Genomic DNA, 18,641 nt, shown 5'->3' with positions numbered 1-18,641 from the left:
AGTGTTAATTATAAAAGTGTGAATTACTAATTCATTTAGGTCTCAAAACGGACGATCATAAAAGTAAGTGATATGCAGAGTGTCTCTCTGAATAACGACTAGTATGGCTATTTGTGTCCCGGCTATAAATTTGAAGTAGCTTAAATCTCAGAAAGGGACTTCCTTCCCTTGCACACAGCTAGGCACACAAAAGAACAACGTACCGTACACCTTATGTGCATAATATGCATATGACACAAGTCGTTCTGTGTGGCCTCCTTTCCCGTCTACCGGTGGACCACCAGGCGGGAAGAGAGGGCGGGTTACGCCTAGTACGTGGAATGCACATACCTAACAGTCAGTTGAACTCAATAATCGCATTAATCGATTCTGCGTTGCATTACAATAGCATTTGCTTCCTTTAATAATGAGGCCAAAAGTGAAGTGCCAGACGTTGATGATTATGGCCAGGACACACTACTACAAAGACAAAAAAAATATTATGGCTTGATCAGGTTAGCTCTTCAATTTGAATATGGATTTCAGTTTTGGGATTAGAGTTGGCGCACCAAGCACGCACCTTTTTTCCCCGTGTTTGAGAGAGCAAGTAACTTCTCCCTATTTTATTATGCTGTTACTAGTACTCTCTCGAGATTTCCTCATCGACTGAAGTCGACAGTGGTTCTATGACGGGATAGGAATATAAGAGATCATGTAAAATTATGTCATCCGTGGTCGGTAAAGGAGATAACATCGCGGTACCAAGAAGTAAAAATTCCCCAGGACAAGAAAATCGTTTCTGGAATTGTAAACGGATTGTCCATGGATAATGGACTAAATGCACTTCCAAATAATCCATAATCGTACGGTTGATTATTTTTTATTGTTCATAATATTCGACTAAAGGTAAGCGAAGTTTCACAACAAACTACATTTGGTGTATTGCGGTGCACAACAAGCTGCAGGTTTAGAAAGATTTTGAGGAAAATAACTGACCTAGTTTTCCCGCAGCGATATTACTTGTAAATACCTAAGGGTTCATCTTCTGTCATAATAACAAACCAAATTATAATAATTCAGCTGGAAAATGCATCACTACTTCGAGATAGTAAATTCAAATTTGCTCATTTCGTTTTGAATCGCTACTCTCCATATTTTAGCCAACAACGTAATTTTTGTGCACTGAGGTCTCTTTTATCTTCCAATTCTGTCTGTCAAGATGGTAATCGTATTATGACGTTTTACCATCTATAGATTATTAAGCTCAACATTAAGTGCAAAGAACAAAAATGTAGAAATCTGGCTAATACCTAATGTACCTAATAGTAAAGGATTCAAGCAACTGCAAGGGAATTTTGGGTTTAAACAATCACTAAACATTTCTTTTTGCAATTAATCTAAATACAAATGTAAATTTGCGGGTTTATCATTAGACTTCAATGCAAACTGTATGTAACACTTTAATAACAGCAAACAAGACTTAAACGGGTAAAACAAACAGCATTTTGTTTTAAAGAGAGCAGACATTACGCAAAGGTTAAGTGAAATCAATTGCGGTGCTGCTATATGTACGTTGTTAAAGACTATCACGAGCTACCCCTCACACGTACAAACATTGGGTGCAGATTTTCATTGTCACTCCTGTCATCTATCAGCGAGGTATTCATTTGTTTAGATAATACTCTTATTATAAGACTGAGCTTTAATTAATGTTTCTTCATTTTGAGCAAACTACAACTTGATATAACTGTTGACAATAGCCATAGTTGCTGTTGTTACAGAAGGCTTGTCCTCTGGATGACACAACCTCCCTTTTATACTAGTGCTTGATCATCATTACACTACATGTATGACATGGTATTGTTTATTTTGGGTTTTATTTAACAGTATATGTGAATACATTTGAATGAATGAATGAATGGTAGTAAGCAAAAAAAAGGCAATTTCCCTCTGTGTTTGGGGCGTTGTACCTGCAACGCTGCCGTGTCTGTTTCCCCCACCAGCTCGTCTTTCCAACAGAGCTGGGGTCTCTCATCTTTGTACATGTATGCGAGGACCGCAAGTTTGTTGCAAGTCAGCTCATTTTTCGTCTTCTTTTGTCTTCCACTGTGTCCAACCTTTAGGATATATTCTTGTAATGCCCTACAATGATTTTGGCACTTCCGTTTAATTGAACACACTGTTCTCCAAGAGAAAATCCAGGGAAGGGGCAAACTTTTTTTCGGGGGGTAGGTATGGGCCAAAAATTTAAGAATTTTTTCATGTAAACTTTTATCGCTTTTTGAGGGTGGAGGCTACACGTTAGCGCTTAGGATTGAAGGGACATAAAATGGACTAGCAAAATGCCGTTTTTCTCATGAAGTCAAAAAGGCTTTGCTCTTTTTGGCTCCACCTGGACCTACCTTACTATTCTTTCAAAATGACCTTTATGCTGGAACAGGTCAGCCCCAAAATATTTTACTTGTTCTCATCGATGAGTTCCTTGTAGGCAGGCCGACACATGTGAGTAAAAAGACCCTACCAGCACTACCGTAACTTCACAGATGTACTTAGGATGAATGTTTGTACCTACATATCAGGGTTATGAAAAGATTGGACACGGGACAGCTAGGTCTTAGGAGCACAGAATCCCCCAAAAGCTGCTTGTGAAATTATAAAAAAATTTGAGCTTTTTTAGAAGTGCTGTGTCTGTTGATGGACAGAAAGGTATGGATACCAAAACAAAATTGAGGGTATGACTGACGGACTGTTTTCCCAGGAAATATCGAACAACACTCTCCTTCGGCTCTGACAGCACGTTAAAGACTGCAATTTTTTTCCAAGTAACTGAAAACTTACAGTTCCAAGAAATACAGCCACAATACATGCGTATCGCATATCAGATTTGTGACTGTGTTTACTTCCAATATTTGCACGGGTTAATGAGAGAAAATACTAATATTAGTTGGTAAACACTGTTAACAAACCAGCAACTAAAACGAAATGACTGTTCCTTCACTTCAACGCACATTTTTGCCATGTAACAAACTACCGCGCGTAATCTGTGTTAATTATTGTATAAAGCAAAGCGCGATTTACAGTATAAACTTCGAGCGAATTTGTCTCCAATTTCAGCAACAAATCACAGGCAACGTCGTTAAGGATTTTTGTTGTTCCTGTTGGGTTAGAAAGATACTACCCACAAGGTGGACCGCAGCGTCACCTTCAACCTTTGCACTCGAGCGTAAAGGTGCAAGATTAACCCTAGCAGTCCCCAACCTGTCGGCAGAAGGTATAAGGAAAAAAATTTCTTTTTACAGCCTCAGGGTTCAGTTACACAATAAAAGTGATTAGGATTTGTGAAATCATCTAATTTCTACCTAAGAACAAAGAAACTGTAAAGTGCAGGATACAGTACATCTCACATGTATTTTAAAATATGATTCAAGCAGCAGTTGGTAGTACTTCGGTATTTCTTCCATTTAAATTACACAAATGTCTTGGGTAACTATTCTGTACTTGATTTTGCTTGATGCCAGAAATAACTTTGCAACTGATCAACTATGAAGAAAACGAGCATTTTACGATGGATATTGATCGTCTTTCTTTTCTACTCCTACTACAGTTTTTGCCGTTTGTTTGTTGAATAGTTTGCCTTTTAGCTCTTCTTCGTTACTTTGTGCTCTTACCAGAACCATTTCTGTGCAACTTAGTCCATAGCACTTTGACTGAGGGGCGGAACGTATATATTTCGGTTCTTCAGAGGCTGGTAAAAAGAAAGCACCAACATCTATCTAGTCTTTTCCCAAACAGACAATTAGTTAAAAACTTAAGACTATTTCCCTCCTTTCTTCTCAGTTATTTTGATTTTTCTTCATGTTCACTTTATGGCTTACCCGTAGTACTATGAGCTTAAAACATGGCTAAATGTGTAGTGAAAAAACATTAAAAATATAGGATTATTTGACACAATATGAACGGGTTACTGTATGAGAAGAAATATTTACTACACAGAAGAGTACCTACCTTCCCGTCCCGAATATTTTCACCCAGCGTGAGAGATTTCATTTTTATGCCTTCCTCGCTGAACTCGGAGGCCTGGTAACCTTTGTTGAAGCTTACACTTTCATTAATGTTCATCCCGTGCTTATTTCTCGGCTGACGATGTTTGTTCTTGTCCCGCGTATGGGTAGATCTTTTGCCGTATTTCTTTCGCACCATAATGTACATGGCAACACCGAAGGCGGCTAAGACGAAGAATATGCATCCCGCGACGATTAGCCCCAAGGCAAGGGACGATATGCCACCTGGAATTAATAGCAATAGGTTGAGCATTCAATTTCGCATTCACAAGAGTACCTCAGAGGGTTCCTCACACACGGATTTTAACTTGGGTGTGCGCACATTTTGGCCAGCCACGTCACCCTTGGAGTGGACTCTAACGCGTGCGTACCACCTGCATGGGCACATGATAACCCCGTGATAATGGCTTCTAATCTCATTGGCAAATTTGTCCATATAAACCAACATCGCATACTCAAAATGAGGGGGTGCTCGATGTTATTGTAACAGGCGCTCCCGAGGTCTGCCCTAGGGCCTGACAACAAGGCGACTCGCACGCGTGTTTGGTTCTAAAATAAATAATAGTTTAAATACTTTCCCAGTTCCATACGAAGTTCTGGGCAGCATATTCAATGGATTTTAAACCTTATACATGGCAAGCACTATCGCTGCAATGATTTTATATTCGATGTTGTCAAAATGTCACTCTAAATTGGCACCGATGTAATGAGCCATTTCTGCATTCCAAAGCGAAAAGGAAATTGGAGAACAAAAGCACATACCATAAACATTGGTAAAGGTGTATCAAACAAAACAAAGAAGCTATGAACTGATTGAAAATACTCCGAAAAAAATTCAGTTATAAATAGATGTTTTCATATTTCCGATAAAGAGACTCTTTTCGGACCAGGAAATCGGAGACACGCATACTAATCAAGTGTAACGCTCCGGGCAAGATAAAAGGCGTGCCTTTTTTTCTCCGTGGGAAAAAACGACACCGATAACAAAATCAAATGCAGACTGTCACAGAAATAAGGGAGTAAGCTTTCATTGTATTTTTTTTCAACAAATAGCCCTTGTATGAACTTGGACACATTTGCTCACGGGAAACGTGGCCGTCCCCGTAGGTCCTTTTGACTATTCATATGCCCATTATATACATGACTCTTTTCGCAATTACATTTCCAGTTAGTTGACTAAATTGCTCACTAATGTCTATTATAACATCAACCTGCAAAGGGTACCTTCACAGAACGTTTCCCCATTACAACATTCTACTACTGCGATGGTCATGTTTGTGTGCAAGAACAGTCAATTAAGATTTTTTCTTCTTTTTTTCTGTATATACGAATGTCCTTTTGTTAAGTAAAAGCTCTTCATTGAATTGAATTTGGCCTTAAATCCTACAAAGAACCACAATTCCAGAATTATTCTAAAAAAAGCAGCAATATTCAAAAAATTGTTAATGGAAAAATTGACAAACAAACACCCCAACAAACCCAACAAACAAACAAACAACCCAACAAACACCCCAACACCCCAACACCCCCAACAAACAAACAAACAACCCAACAAACAAACAAACAAACAACCCCAAAAAGACCCAACAAAAAAACTAAACAGTTTGCTTCTCGTTATTTTGATGAACTTGCAACCGCAATGTCTTGTATTAACATTTTACTTGCCTCCATCGGGAATCGGCTTAATCTTTGTTTCACATCTCTCCCCTGTATAATCCGCCAAACACCTAAACAAACAACCCAAATTGGAAAAGAAATTTTTCACAAATCAAGTTCTTGTTATAATGAAACATTTGTGGTAATTAAGCGTTCTTTTTCGATCAGCAAAGGGAGACGTTGATATTCATGCACTCACGGGTAACTACAAAATGAGTAATAAGCAACATTTAGCTTCATATTACCTTGATAGCCATGAGAGTGGTGTTTTGGGGAATTATCACTGGGGACAAGGGATAATGACGCATTTCCCTACATATATCAACGGTACGGTTTAGGTCACGAAATGCCCAGTCTTTTAGGATAATCTCAAGCATCTTGAGACTTTCTAGTCTTGCCCTAGGTTACGTCCATCTCACGGCAGGGTTATCGATACGAATCTAACACCGTTAAAATGTCAGTAAAAATGGTCGTTGATTGTTTCGTATATTTGTCTTTTGCTGCAAAAATGATCTCCTTGTTTCCTGGATCTGCCAAGTTATGTCAAGAAATATTTATAATTCAGAACTTTAGGCCACTTTCCTCTGCATTTTGCGGTCAATTGATACATCTTACGCAGTAATTTACCTGCATATAAACCAAGGAGAGAAACGTGGTCTTTCGCAAGTCCCACTGTTAAGACAATGGTCTGTAGGGCAGAATGTTGACACCTCTGTAAAGACATAACAGTAACACTTGATCTAAGACACTTGGGACTGGAGGAACATCTTTACACAGAAAGGGCAACGTGTCCCCCAGGACCTATTTTGGGTTATTTGGTATATACAAATACCTTTTGCATAAACAGAGTTCCGATCGATAGAAATTGTCGCATTGCCGTCATACAGAGTATCACTACTGGACAACACGTCCTCCAGATCACCTTCTGATGGGGCTACGTTCTCCGGAAATGACACCACCGAAGTGATAATCACACTGCCTGCCTCTATCTTTGTCACTTGCACAGTAAGGGCGTTCCATGTGGTTTGGTTCGTCTCAAGCTTATTCATTATCTATACTCAGAAAATACAAAACTTATCTTCAGTGTCAAAAAAAATAACGAATGTTCACCTAAAGTGCTTTATTTTTCCTAAGTTGTTTTACTTGTCTGAAAATGCGATGTCTCTGCAAGATCAACTGAGTGTGTTTTGAATGGCAGAATGCCTGCTCAGGTTATCAACCACGTAATATTTGTAGGCGAGTAATAACTTATTTAACACTTTGTGAGGGTTTTTCGTTCTTCCTTATCTCAAGTAACAATATTTTCCCTTTTCAACCTTTAGCCACAAAGCTGACTCTAATGTTATAGTTGTTATATATTTGCTTCAGTTTGCCCATTCTTCATTACGCCTTAGACCCTACTTTAGAAAATCAGTGTGATGTAAAACGTTAAAAAGCATTTTTTTCCGTAGCGAGTAATCAATGATTCATGTTTGAGTTCATTACCCCCTGTTGAAACATCGACGAAGTCCTTTCGAATGCGGTTGAAGTTGGCATTGTGAAGGCGTTGATGAAATCTAAATGAGCGGTGACCACTACTCCAATGGAAGGGTATTCTGAAATGGTATATCCATTTTAAATTTCAACAAGGCGAATTGAGAAATACGGAGATCATTTTACTTGAAGACCTTTAAAATCCGTTTTGAAATTGGGCCTGAGAGAGATATCGTGGATTGTTGTTTTAACCTGAATTAAGAATTTTTCAAAATACAGAGTGTTGTATCAAGAATGGAAAAAGTTAGTGTCACTTTTCAGAAAAAAACCGGTCCTCGGTACTTTTCAATGCACAGCCCTACCATCCTTTTATTTATAATTAAATTGTAAAGGTCATCATCATCAAGGTCAAAGTGTCATCTTCAAAATCACGCAAAATGTATAAATACTACAAGTTCCCATTTTATGTTTAATTAACAGTATTTGCTCGTACCATTTTGGAGGGTAAAATATGCATGTACTTTTGAAACAAATGGTCGTCTTACGTTTGCAAGAGCCGCCAGTTTGCACGTATCCCTCAAAGCCTCGACACTGACATACAAACCCATCTTCATTTTTATCTGGTAAGCATTGCTGCCCAAGCTCTGAACATAAGCTGCTATTCGACAAACAGGGATTTTTCTCTGGAACAAAAGTGATTGTTTCAGTGACGTTACTACATGAGCTAACGAATAGGTAACTATTCTTATTTTGGAGAAGTTATGTCCCTCGACCAACACGGATCGTGTATACCTTGAAACCGACAGAGTATTCTCTTTAATGCGAGCTGACATCTAAATTAACCACTCTAAAACACAAACCGACACTCAATACCTTTTTGGGAGGTATGAATGCAATTTCATGAAGGGTCAGCTACATTTTGAAAATTAATGAAAAATTAATACTTGACGCAAAACTTCTGCTAAACTTCATTTCTTATATATAGGGTATAACATTGCCTTTGTTTTTGACCTAGCGTACCTCCGCAGGTTTGCCCAGAAAAGGACCATGGGCAAATGCATTCGCGGGACTCTTTGTCAAACTCTCCTCCATTCAAACAGCTCGATGTTGACAGTTCTTGTGAAAAAAAAGAGTACAAAATTAGTACAAAATCGGTTGAAATGATAATGTTCAAAAGGAGGAAATTGACTGTAAATGGTAGGAAGCGTATAAGCATCCCACAAGGCTGAAAATATGACTAGATTTACCCGCCAAATGGCTAAGTATGACGCTGTCATTAACTCAGATATGCCTATCTCTTGTTTACAAATGGTGTACAATTGCCATTTTTGCTTGAATCGATATAATGAGAATCTTTCGCCTTTTAGTTAATTACTAAATCAAGTTGAGATTAAAACTTTTCTAGATGTTGTCCTCCTGCCTAGTTCCAATGCTGATGCTACTACCTCTGTGCATGTGACCATCAAAAGGGTCGTTGTGACTTCCAACTTTTCCAGCAAAGCTGAATAGATCATCAGCACTTGTGACAACTGCACGGCATCTATATGTAAGAAATTGCTACGAGAACCCGTACGCTTTTGCGTAAGAGATGAAGTGATGAATAAAGTGATCGTGAAAAAAGCCCACGTGCACCCAAACTGACCAAGGCAAGTCTTTTTGTCTTCATCCAGGTAATATCCCGTGTTGCAACTGCACTTGAACCCCCCGAGCATGTTCTCACAGATCTGATCGCATCCCCGCCCGTCACTGTCGGCTCGACCATCTCGGTACAGCTCGCACTCATCAATGTCTGGAAACAAACCGAATCAGAAGAAACAATTGCTCGCATAAATAAAAAGTAGCATTTGCTTTTACTACCATTTTTTTTTAATAATTTACCCGTGTTGTATGAATAATAATGAAGCAAATGCTTTTACTTTAATGCAATTGCTAAAACGTAAAAGCGTTTATTTTTACTCTTTAAGCTTGTGCTTGACAATAAGCAGTTGCTTCATTTTGTATGAATAAAAATGAGTAAGTTTACAGAATTGGAGTATTTACTTGACATTTTTCAAGACTGGGTCAGGGCAAGCTTTAAAACGAGGATTATTTACTAATGTTCAACATGGCAGCGTTCATGAATGTCATTTGAAAGGAAAAGCTGTTTATGCATTTAGCAGGGAATCTCTAGAAACCAGATGCAGGCACTTGTACCGATGTGAGAGTGGCAGAGCAATTTTCTTCATCTAGGTTTTTGCGATCAAAATTACTGCCATCGTGCTTATCTGCTATGCTGAGGTCTCAAGATACAGCACCCTTCTGCACTGTGTGTGTGTCTGCACGTGCAGCCAATGGAAGCCTATTCTGCAAAACCGTTCGGCAGTGAAGTCAGCCACAAGCGTAAAATGTTTGCTACTATTTGTACATGCATGCTGAAAAGTAAAAGAAATATTTTGTTCATACAAATTTAAGCAATTGCTTATTCTTAAAGGTTTTACTTCTCAGTAAATGCTTTTGCTGTTTGCTTGAACTTCATAGCATTTGCTAGTTTTACGACCCAATGACATGCAGCACCGTCTTAGCAAACGCCAACCTTAATAGGCTTACTCAGATGGATCCATTTTTGGAAAAAAAAATTATTTGTACGCTTTCAGGTTTATAATTTGTACAAATTTATTGCTCTAATTGTTCTTTTTATTGCTCTTTTCATGGTATAAATAATGCTCTTTTTATTGTTCAAATTGGCCTTTTTATTGCAGAGGGAAGTAAATGCCAAACCTACAGAGTCCAATGAGATTACCAATGAGATTTTTATAGAGTTTAAAAATCTGAAACGGAGTAATTTCAACAATAAAAACAGCAATTTATACATTAAAAAGACTAATTTATACAATAAAAAGACCAATTGAAAGATATGAAGTTTATTTTGTACAATAAAAATAACAGATCCGTTTGAGCAATAAGAAGAATATATTTTAACAATGAAAAGATCAATTTACACGACACAAAATCAATTTGAACGATAACAAGAACAATTTGACCAATGAAAAGAGTAAAAGAGTAATAAAACGAGTAAAAGAGCAATACATAGAGCAGTTTGAGCAATAAAAAGACCAATTTGAACAATGAAAAAATAAACAATGAAATATGCAAATCAGAAGCAGTAAATAGGTGTATATTTAGGATATATGGAACGCTTTCACTTGTTTCGTGTCATTTAAAGGTCATCCTTCGCAGAGTCAACATGAATGGTAATTATACAGCCAAGCCCTATGCTTGTCTCCAGAGTGACAAATGCTTCGGACGGAAGTTTAATCAGGAGAGGCACATGTAAAATATCCATGTTGACATGAATGAAGCTGACGAAAACTCCGATTCTTTTGAGGAGGTCGATGATGAAACCTCGGATGAAGACAGTTCAGATTTGGAAGACAATGCCGCCTACCAAGATTGGCTGGCTGAAGCTAGAGAAACATATAGGGAGATGAGGGATGAAAAATATGACAAGTACGTCAACGAAGGCATGGATGAAGATCGAGCCAGGCAGAAGGCAAACAGAAAGACCCTCTGGGCAGTCAAACAAGACTTTTCCGACAACTACAAGGAGTTCCTATCAAGTTACCTATATTTGAGGGAAAATGAAACTCACAAGGACATTGTGGATGATCTCGATGGAATACTTGATAAAGGCATGAACGTGAACAAAGCCTCGAAAAGAGTTTTGCCTAAACATGCTGAAAAATTTGCCGGACTGTTTCATGACGAAGAGGAGCATGCCTAAAAGATAACAGTCTGTAGAGACAAATGGTTCCAAAAATAATGATTACATGTAATAACTCTGATTTCAAAGTTAACAAACTTCCGGTAATCACCCTTGTAGTAATTCTTAAAATTACTAAGATAATTATTCTAAAAAATCAATGATGAACAACGGCAAATAAAACGGCACCAGTACACACCTATCAGAAACCAATATGTGAAGTCCACCGAATTTGTTTTGTGTTATACTTATCGGTATAAGTATCGAATAATAATTTTCAGGTCGGATATTGGCCGGAACTTCTGCACAATATTCCACAGCACGACGAATAAATTTACCCCTTTGCTACGTATTAAAAATCCCCAACTGACGTCATGCCACCCCCAGAATTCTTAATTTTACACAATGCTGTATTTTACATTTAGGTTCCGCAATAAAGAACAACATTAACGCTCCGCTCTGACTGAATTTGTGAAACGTATACATATACAGGGTAATGGGACGTAAAGCACTCTAGTTCAAAGGATTAAAAAATTCAGCTAGGGATAACAGAGTCTTCTTCCCGTATCGATCAAATCTCGGTAGCCATAGTAGGCCAAACCAAGACCGCTAGCATGTGGGCGCCCTCTCTTCCTTAGTGTCCAAAGGTTAAGTCAGACCAACGCTCACTTCCAACGTACACAATGTAATCATTAACACAATAGTCTGCCGACACAGCTCAGCCACTACATACAGCCATTATCTAGGGATTATCCCTCTCATTAATCGGCGATATGAATTGTCTATTGTGTAGGGATTATCGCTTCCTATCCTTGATTACCTTAGGATTGCCTGGTGGGCCAGTCAGTATACCATCACACACTATATGAATCATCCTGTTTTACCATGTAGTGCCATAATTTCATAAGCAAGGTCAAACTGTACAAAAAGGTTTTACCCCGTGCTATGCCTTACCCCTATTTTATCCCATACACCAGGATCAACCTGTGCCAGACTTTCTGACCTTATTCCTATCCCTTACCAAAGGTCATTCTGTACTGAAATGTTTCACCCTACACGTCATTCCTATTCATATCAATATCATATTGTTGTTATACTCTTGCATATTAATGACCTTTTCTATTTTAGGTCAAAGGTCAAAGTGTACCAAACAGTTCCCCCCCACTACTAGTGCCACGTTCAGGTCTTGGCACAGAGAGGCTCAGGTTGTCGCCTGCATGGCATACGGTATTACATTACTAATAAAGGTTTCTTCTGCATGGTAGCTGTATCACACAAACACAAATGCATCTAGACCTTGTTATTCCAGTCAATATTATGAAGCATAACAACTCATATGCATTTCATGTTTAATCATACACGTTTGAAACTTTTCAGTGTCCGTCAAAACCGTTACACCGTAACCGTGGATACCAACCGTTTCTCGAAATGCACTACGAAACTGATATCTCCCCCCGAAGTTGCACGCTATGACGTAAATCGGCCAGAGTAATTGCGGGGTGTAGCTTCAAATGTAAGTGAACTACCTGTACAGGTTTTTCCATCGCCCTCCAATCCCTCAGGACAAGGTCCACAGGTGCTGTTCAAAGACGGTGGTGCCTCATCCTGGCATTTCACGCCCAGGAAACACGGGCTGTCTGCGCATGCGTCATAGTCCACTTTGCAGAACTCACCGCTCCATCCTGGCTCACATTTGCACAACAAAACCTGAGGAACATCGAGAAATATAGCAACTGAGATGACAATAAAACGAAAACTACAAACAAAAAAACAAAAAAATGGTTTTGCTGGCTCTTAAATTCTTGGAAAAGACACTAAATGGTCAGTTTAGGATTATCACGAATCATTTACGTGGGGATTTGCAAATTCATAAGATCCAGATCTTAACTGAAGTCAGACTGGCTCATGTGCTCTGAAAATAAACTGATTCGTTTTACCTCAGACGGAAAACCTGATCGAATTGTCTGCATATTCCTTTTCTTTTTAAACGTGACAAAGAGAATTAATTCTTCCAATCAAAACAAGTAAAGTAAAACACATAAAAGGCGCTTTTCACGTGGTCTCAAGTTTTTTCGAGAAAGTCGATAACAATCTGTTACATGTATGGAACCAAGATCGTATGTGCTTTAGTATTGGAGCCGCTTGCAGTCACTTATCTGTTTAAATGGTTTGTGGTGGAACAGCCAAGGAGTGACTAATTTGAGCTACCCGGCCCCTTCGATGAATCCGATTCCAACACTTCAGTTTTGCTTTTCTGGATTTAACATTTCTGACAGTTTGCTTGACAAGACGCCACCGGTTTTGAATAATTGTTTCCCTGAAATTTGAGTGCAGTGCTCCTTTCGTAACCTTGGAAGTTACGAGACCTACTGTATCTGATTCATGTAGTGTGATATGTAGCATATAAACACAATCCCAAGGGAGGGAATACACTCCCTTCATTTTGACTATGTATAATCTTCCATCGAGAAAGAAAATCAAGATACAGAAAACAAAGGGAAAATAAAGCAAAAGACTCAAGGGCCAACGCTACAAACAGTTAAATGAATCCGTTGATTGTTCAAAGCGGGGAGCTAAATACCTGTATGTATACACCTCCGCCTCTAACCAAACGCCAGTCCCACCTTTCGAACTTTCCAAAGCCGGTGGCGTTTGCACATCTTTTCTTGGTATTGTAGGGATCTGGGGTTTCCCCGGTGATATAATTACTTTTGATGCAAATATGAACTCTGACCTGCTGGTCTCTGGCACGAGATCAATGCGTGAGTATGAGCGTCCCTTGCCGTGTGCAGACTTAAATTATCATCTCTAAGCCACGCCTTTCGGCCAGAAGTTGCTTACACTGTATTACATTTTGGCGGGACCTGAGAAGTTTCTGGGATTTTCTCAGTGATAGTTCCCACGCTAGAGACCTGCACCTAGGTGGGCTGGCAGTCGATCACAGCAACATGGCTTCTAAGTTGTGGGATAACCTAAGCCCTAAATTTCCGTTGGCTCCTAGAGTCCATACCAATTTGGGCAAACTTTTAGACGTCAGGGTGAGGGAATTTATGATTGTACAGAGACATTTCGTAGTGTGCATTTATCATGGACATAGCGAATGTAACGTTTATTACGATGTAAGCCATCACTCATTAATAGTGTGTCCTCTGTCTTTCTCTAGGTTTTTTTCTTGGCTTCTGTTTGGTTACAATTTCATTGCTGATTGACACCCGGGAATAAATCGAAGGGAATCAAGCTGACGTCGCCTCGCGTCCATTTTGGGCTGGTTTTGCGCCTCCTATCCTTAATTGGCGGACGGATCTTCACCCTCCTGACAACTGCAGAAGAACTGGACCGCCACTGTACAGTATCACTAAGGCTCCCACTTGCAGGCCCAATAGGGCCGGCCTTGCACAAACAGCAGTTACTGTGGTTGTACTTACGCCAAAGCGGTCACGAATGAGGTTTGTACCAGCAGCATACTGATCTGGAAGGCAAGTTCCGCCATTCTTGCAGTCACAAAGATTGACGATTGGCTCCAGTGTAGAATTAGACCTACCATCCGTTGCTAGGAAACCGACCCTGACCTTTGACGTGTTAAATGGTTGCCATGTGAAATGGCCATCTACAATAGATGATGTTAAACTATACTGCATTAGTACGCGTATAATATATCAATACAAAATTCGAAATTGTTACAGAGTTTTAAAAGCAGTACTTTGACACTGTCAATGAAACCTCTGTTAGCTTTAAATCAAGAAATCCAACCAGTGTTATTCAAATTCTGCAATATTTTGCTAGTGTCACACGTCCATACAACATTTAGGAGAAGCCGAAGGGTACCTGGTGATTGATAACGGGGTCTGCAAGCAATATATCTGTTAGTTTTACCAACCTGCTGTGAGTACAGCATTGTCAATCTCCTCTAGTAAATGGAATGCAACCTGGTCACCATCAGGATCAGTAGCTCCTAACTGTAGCGTGAGTGTCTGTCCCACAGTGGCATCAATGGTTTCAGATGTTGTCAGTTTTGGGGGGTAGTTAGCTGAGAAAACAATAACTCTTTATTTGAGAAGTTCGGCATAAGTACTTAGTATTATGGTATTCTGACATTGGTGACGTAGGTCTCTCACATTCGTCAAATAAAAAGGCTAAGCTGAAAGCTTTTTAAACCAATGTATTGTAACGTCTCTTTTAGGGTAGGGAGCCGTTGTCATAAAGAATGAGAGTCACTGGGTTGACGTATACTCACATTACTGTTTCATTCCGAAGAATTGGATACATCGTTTCCATATTTACAACTCGAGTAACTGCTGCTAGTAAGGCTGGATATTACTGTATTATCATTGGAACAATAATCAAAGTACTTCTCGTCCAAATCTTAACTATTTATTCGTTTAAACATTGAGCCTGCTTCTTCTTTATTGATCATGAAGTGAACATATTTCCAGAAAGTGGCGATTTGAAATAAACCCATTTGATAATTGCCAGAAAAGGACAATTTCGAAGAACCCATTTTGCACACATCGAACAAAAAGGAAGGCTTTGAAGTGTAGGCCTATTCGTCCGATTGACATTCTCCAATCGCATTCACCTTTTGCAGTCTGGAAATGGAGCCTTTTTCATATGATGTGACGTAGGGTATGCTTTAATCATTCATTTACAAATTTATGGGCACAGACATTCTTCAAGAAAAAAATAATCGATGCTGACTGCTTCGAGTCCCAGATAGGTTTATGCATACACCCCTTGGCCCACTTTCCACCCAGGTTCGGTTTCCTCCTAAACAATTAAAGAATCAGGTCATTGATAAAAGAGATGGTTTCACTCATGTACCAATTAATTGAATATACTGCAACATGCTTACTCGCTGATACCAAATCTTCGGTGTTCTTTTCATTGAGTTCCAGTGTGGCCATTCCAACGGTCGTATCATTCAGTACCAACGCGTCGTACTGACATTCCTTGTTTTCCCCGCAGATGGCAATTATCTTTTGGCGTTGCTCTTCGTCCACGCTAGCTAGCAGATCGTCCAGGAATATTGGCCGGAAGGTTAAGTCATTCATGTTGTCCCAGCTCTCATTGGGTGCCAAGTAGTAGAAGTAGGAATTGTTGGTGGTAATACGCCCTGCAGTATTTCATTGACAAATGTATCAAAACATTAGTTAGTACTTAACTTTTGTAAATGTAGTACATCGTGTTATTCAAGGGCGTTTTCAAACTACAGTGATGGAATATTATTAACTAGCGTACAAACGCTTTACATGAATAGAGTTAAAAGCGGGTTTATACAGATGTTGAGATCTTCTTCAGGTAGATTTAATCGAAAAGATATGTTTAATTACGTCACTTACAGGTTTCGCCAAATTTAAAGTAGTCCTCCTCAAGCATCTTTCCATCAGTACCGGTCGGTTGCTGGAATGTACCGTCACGCCTTAGGACGTCGTTGGTAGTGTTGCCATCCCAAACACCTGATGGAAAACCGGCAAAAATGAAAAACCAATTAACTGAATTCTTCATTCTTCTTTGTTACTTAAGATGCATGTACATTCTCCTATCTCGTATGAGACTTGTGAACGTTGATTCAACTGCTGTAGGATGAACTATATTTGGTTAAATACCCACCGAGTAAGCCTTTCGTTTTCCCTTTGTAGCTTTGGCTCAGCTGAACAGTTACATCTACAAAACTGTTGTTGACTCCAACGGAAAATTGAACGTCCGAAGCGAATATTGCTTGCAGCTTGGGAGGGTCCTCTTCCTTTTTGACCGTTAAACCATCAAACACTAACCCTGAAATATAAGGCCAATTAATCATTAAGCTTTCTTTAGTAAATAATTTTGTAGAGCATTTACGGCAACTTTAATAAGATGCAAACAAGCGTTTCCATACAAAACAGGGAAGATGAAACAAATATCTCTGGTACACAAATTAAATAATTAGCTGTTCCTTTAGGAAAGTTAATAAATGCAGGCTGACAAAGCTATGAGTATTTGAAGATCATTTTGAAAATGGATTTTAAAGTTTTTGAATCATTAGGTGAACAAAGGGTTCCTTTAAATTACCTTCAACTGTAGGTTGAACCACGCTTCCATTAACAGTTGTTATCAAATCATATCCATCGTTGCTCAATTTCAATTCAAGCTGAGTCGATAAATAAGGGAAAAAGTCATTTCCTACCGCCAAGCCAATTTTAAACGTAAATAAAACAGAACTTTTATCTAAGCTGGATAATCTAATGCAAGTGCAGCTCAAAACCTTCGAACTTTATTTGCTATTTTTTGGGGTGTTTAATTTTTTTGTAATTGTGCTGTGTCTAAAGCTCCATCATTTAACAATCTCCTCCGAATACAAACCCTTGCACCGCTCTCAGCGTCCAACGCTGCAAAGCCACTGTATGAGGTTGCATTTGTCAAGTCCTCTGTTTTGGGGTCGTACACTCTCTGTGTTCGGCCTTGCAGTTCAAAGATTCTCTTGCCTCTGTCTGGGTCTTCAATGAGGACCAGTGTGTATTCACCCAGGCCATTGAAGGTGTAGTCCAGACCGTCGAGAGTTCGCACGTGTGGATCTCCCCAGAACCAACCTTGGATTTTAGATTTAAAAAAAAGTGGCCATAAAATAACGCCAGGTTACACTGTGTTTTTAAACAAACGGAACACTGATTCGTCTTTTGAATTAACCAAGCATGGTATTTCTACCGTTGTAAATATTAATAATAACACTCTACAAATGTTCTGTTAAAATCCATTTTATTTTCTAAAACTGCAATTTTTTATGAAAACGAAAAAATTGCTTCTTGAATTTCTTACCCCAGAAGGGTGGTATGTAGTGGGAGCAAGTCATGAGAGGGCGCCATTCAATATAAAGGGGACACAGGGTGGACTTTTCACAGCAGTGGTAGCGGGAGATCACTTCTTCATCTGCAAATAAACGAATCATTAAAAAGGAACTACCTTGCTAGTTGAGACGTGAATTAAGGCGTGTCCCACACCGCATGCTGTCGATTTGTTTATCTTCAAAACAGCACGTTTTGATAGTAGAATCTGAGAGTAAAGTATGTAAAACCCTCTTTATCACTTACAATTGCTACACAGATGATGACTACAGAACTGCCTAATTCGAGTCAAATAGGCCAATAAACCATTGAAGAAATGAGTCATATGCATGTAGGATACGCACAATAACGAAGAATGAAGTGGGTGTAATTTCCCTCCTTGTATATAAATATGCACCGGAAGTGAATCTAATCCTGAACAAGACATGCCCCGACTGTAACAGCTATTAAACAGGAGAAAGGCCAATTAAATCAGGCGTGTCAACTTACCGTACCACTTTTGAAACACATCGGGGGTGTAGAACACTGGACTGAAGGGGAACCTCTCAAAGACTGAAGCAACTCTCGGATTCCTCACGTCGTAAAGAAGATCGCCGGTTGATCTCTTGTAGCAGCATTGTGGGCCGGGGGTTCCAGGGGCTTGATAAAGTCTCACATAGCAAGCAACAGCTATCAAAAGGTAATGGAAACATATGAAAACTATTATGTGAACTAACTACAAAACCCTAACACGACTTTAGTTGATAACTCCGAAGAGAAGTAGCCAAACATAATAAGACCTTGCTAATCCTTTCTTGCTATTGGCAAATTGAAGAAAGGTCCCTTCTTTGTTTTTCTTTCAATAAAGTCCTACTTAATTCGCAGAGGGAGAGAGTATTACCTACAACGTTCCAAAATATAGGAACAATCCATAACACG

At 39.2% G+C, this 18,641-nt stretch overlaps 1 protein-coding gene and 1 long non-coding RNA gene across 4 annotated transcripts in view; both read right to left on the bottom strand.

The window, feature by feature from the left end:
• Positions 1–843: 843 nt before the first annotated feature.
• On the bottom strand, positions 844–4,379 carry LOC147797447 (uncharacterized). Its single transcript, XR_015427189.1, has 3 exons — positions 3,985–4,379; positions 3,648–3,724; positions 844–3,237 (listed from the first exon to the last, which is right to left on the bottom strand). It is a non-coding gene; the product is annotated as an uncharacterized LOC147797447 (long non-coding RNA).
• A 1,267-nt stretch (positions 4,380–5,646) lies between these two features.
• The window catches only part of LOC110989123 (uncharacterized), a 47,321-nt gene continuing 34,326 nt past the window's right edge, over positions 5,647–18,641 (bottom strand). For all 3 annotated transcript variants that reach the window (XM_087143316.1, XM_087143315.1, XM_087143317.1), the window contains 17 exons: positions 18,213–18,392; positions 17,698–17,808; positions 17,245–17,471; positions 16,954–17,032; positions 16,516–16,680; positions 16,245–16,361; positions 15,758–16,018; positions 14,786–14,935; positions 14,334–14,515; positions 12,435–12,615; positions 8,812–8,958; positions 8,190–8,285; positions 7,715–7,852; positions 7,182–7,291; positions 6,529–6,748; positions 6,324–6,408; positions 5,647–5,767 (listed from right to left, as the gene is read on the bottom strand). In XM_087143316.1, the coding sequence (XP_086999442.1) occupies positions 5,698–5,767; positions 6,324–6,408; positions 6,529–6,748; positions 7,182–7,291; positions 7,715–7,852; positions 8,190–8,285; positions 8,812–8,958; positions 12,435–12,615; positions 14,334–14,515; positions 14,786–14,935; positions 15,758–16,018; positions 16,245–16,361; positions 16,516–16,680; positions 16,954–17,032; positions 17,245–17,471; positions 17,698–17,808; positions 18,213–18,392 (2,519 nt within the window). In that variant the 3' untranslated portion in view covers positions 5,647–5,697. The remainder of the gene's footprint in view (positions 5,768–6,323; positions 6,409–6,528; positions 6,749–7,181; positions 7,292–7,714; positions 7,853–8,189; positions 8,286–8,811; positions 8,959–12,434; positions 12,616–14,333; positions 14,516–14,785; positions 14,936–15,757; positions 16,019–16,244; positions 16,362–16,515; positions 16,681–16,953; positions 17,033–17,244; positions 17,472–17,697; positions 17,809–18,212; positions 18,393–18,641) is intronic.

The sequence above is a fragment of the Acanthaster planci genome, linkage group LG11 (assembly GCF_054643075.1).
Source record: "Acanthaster planci isolate LZ-2023a linkage group LG11, COTS_SCS, whole genome shotgun sequence".
In the NCBI taxonomy this organism is placed as follows: Eukaryota; Metazoa; Echinodermata; class Asteroidea; order Valvatida; family Acanthasteridae; genus Acanthaster; species Acanthaster planci.
This window is presented reverse-complemented; position numbering and strand designations above follow the sequence as displayed.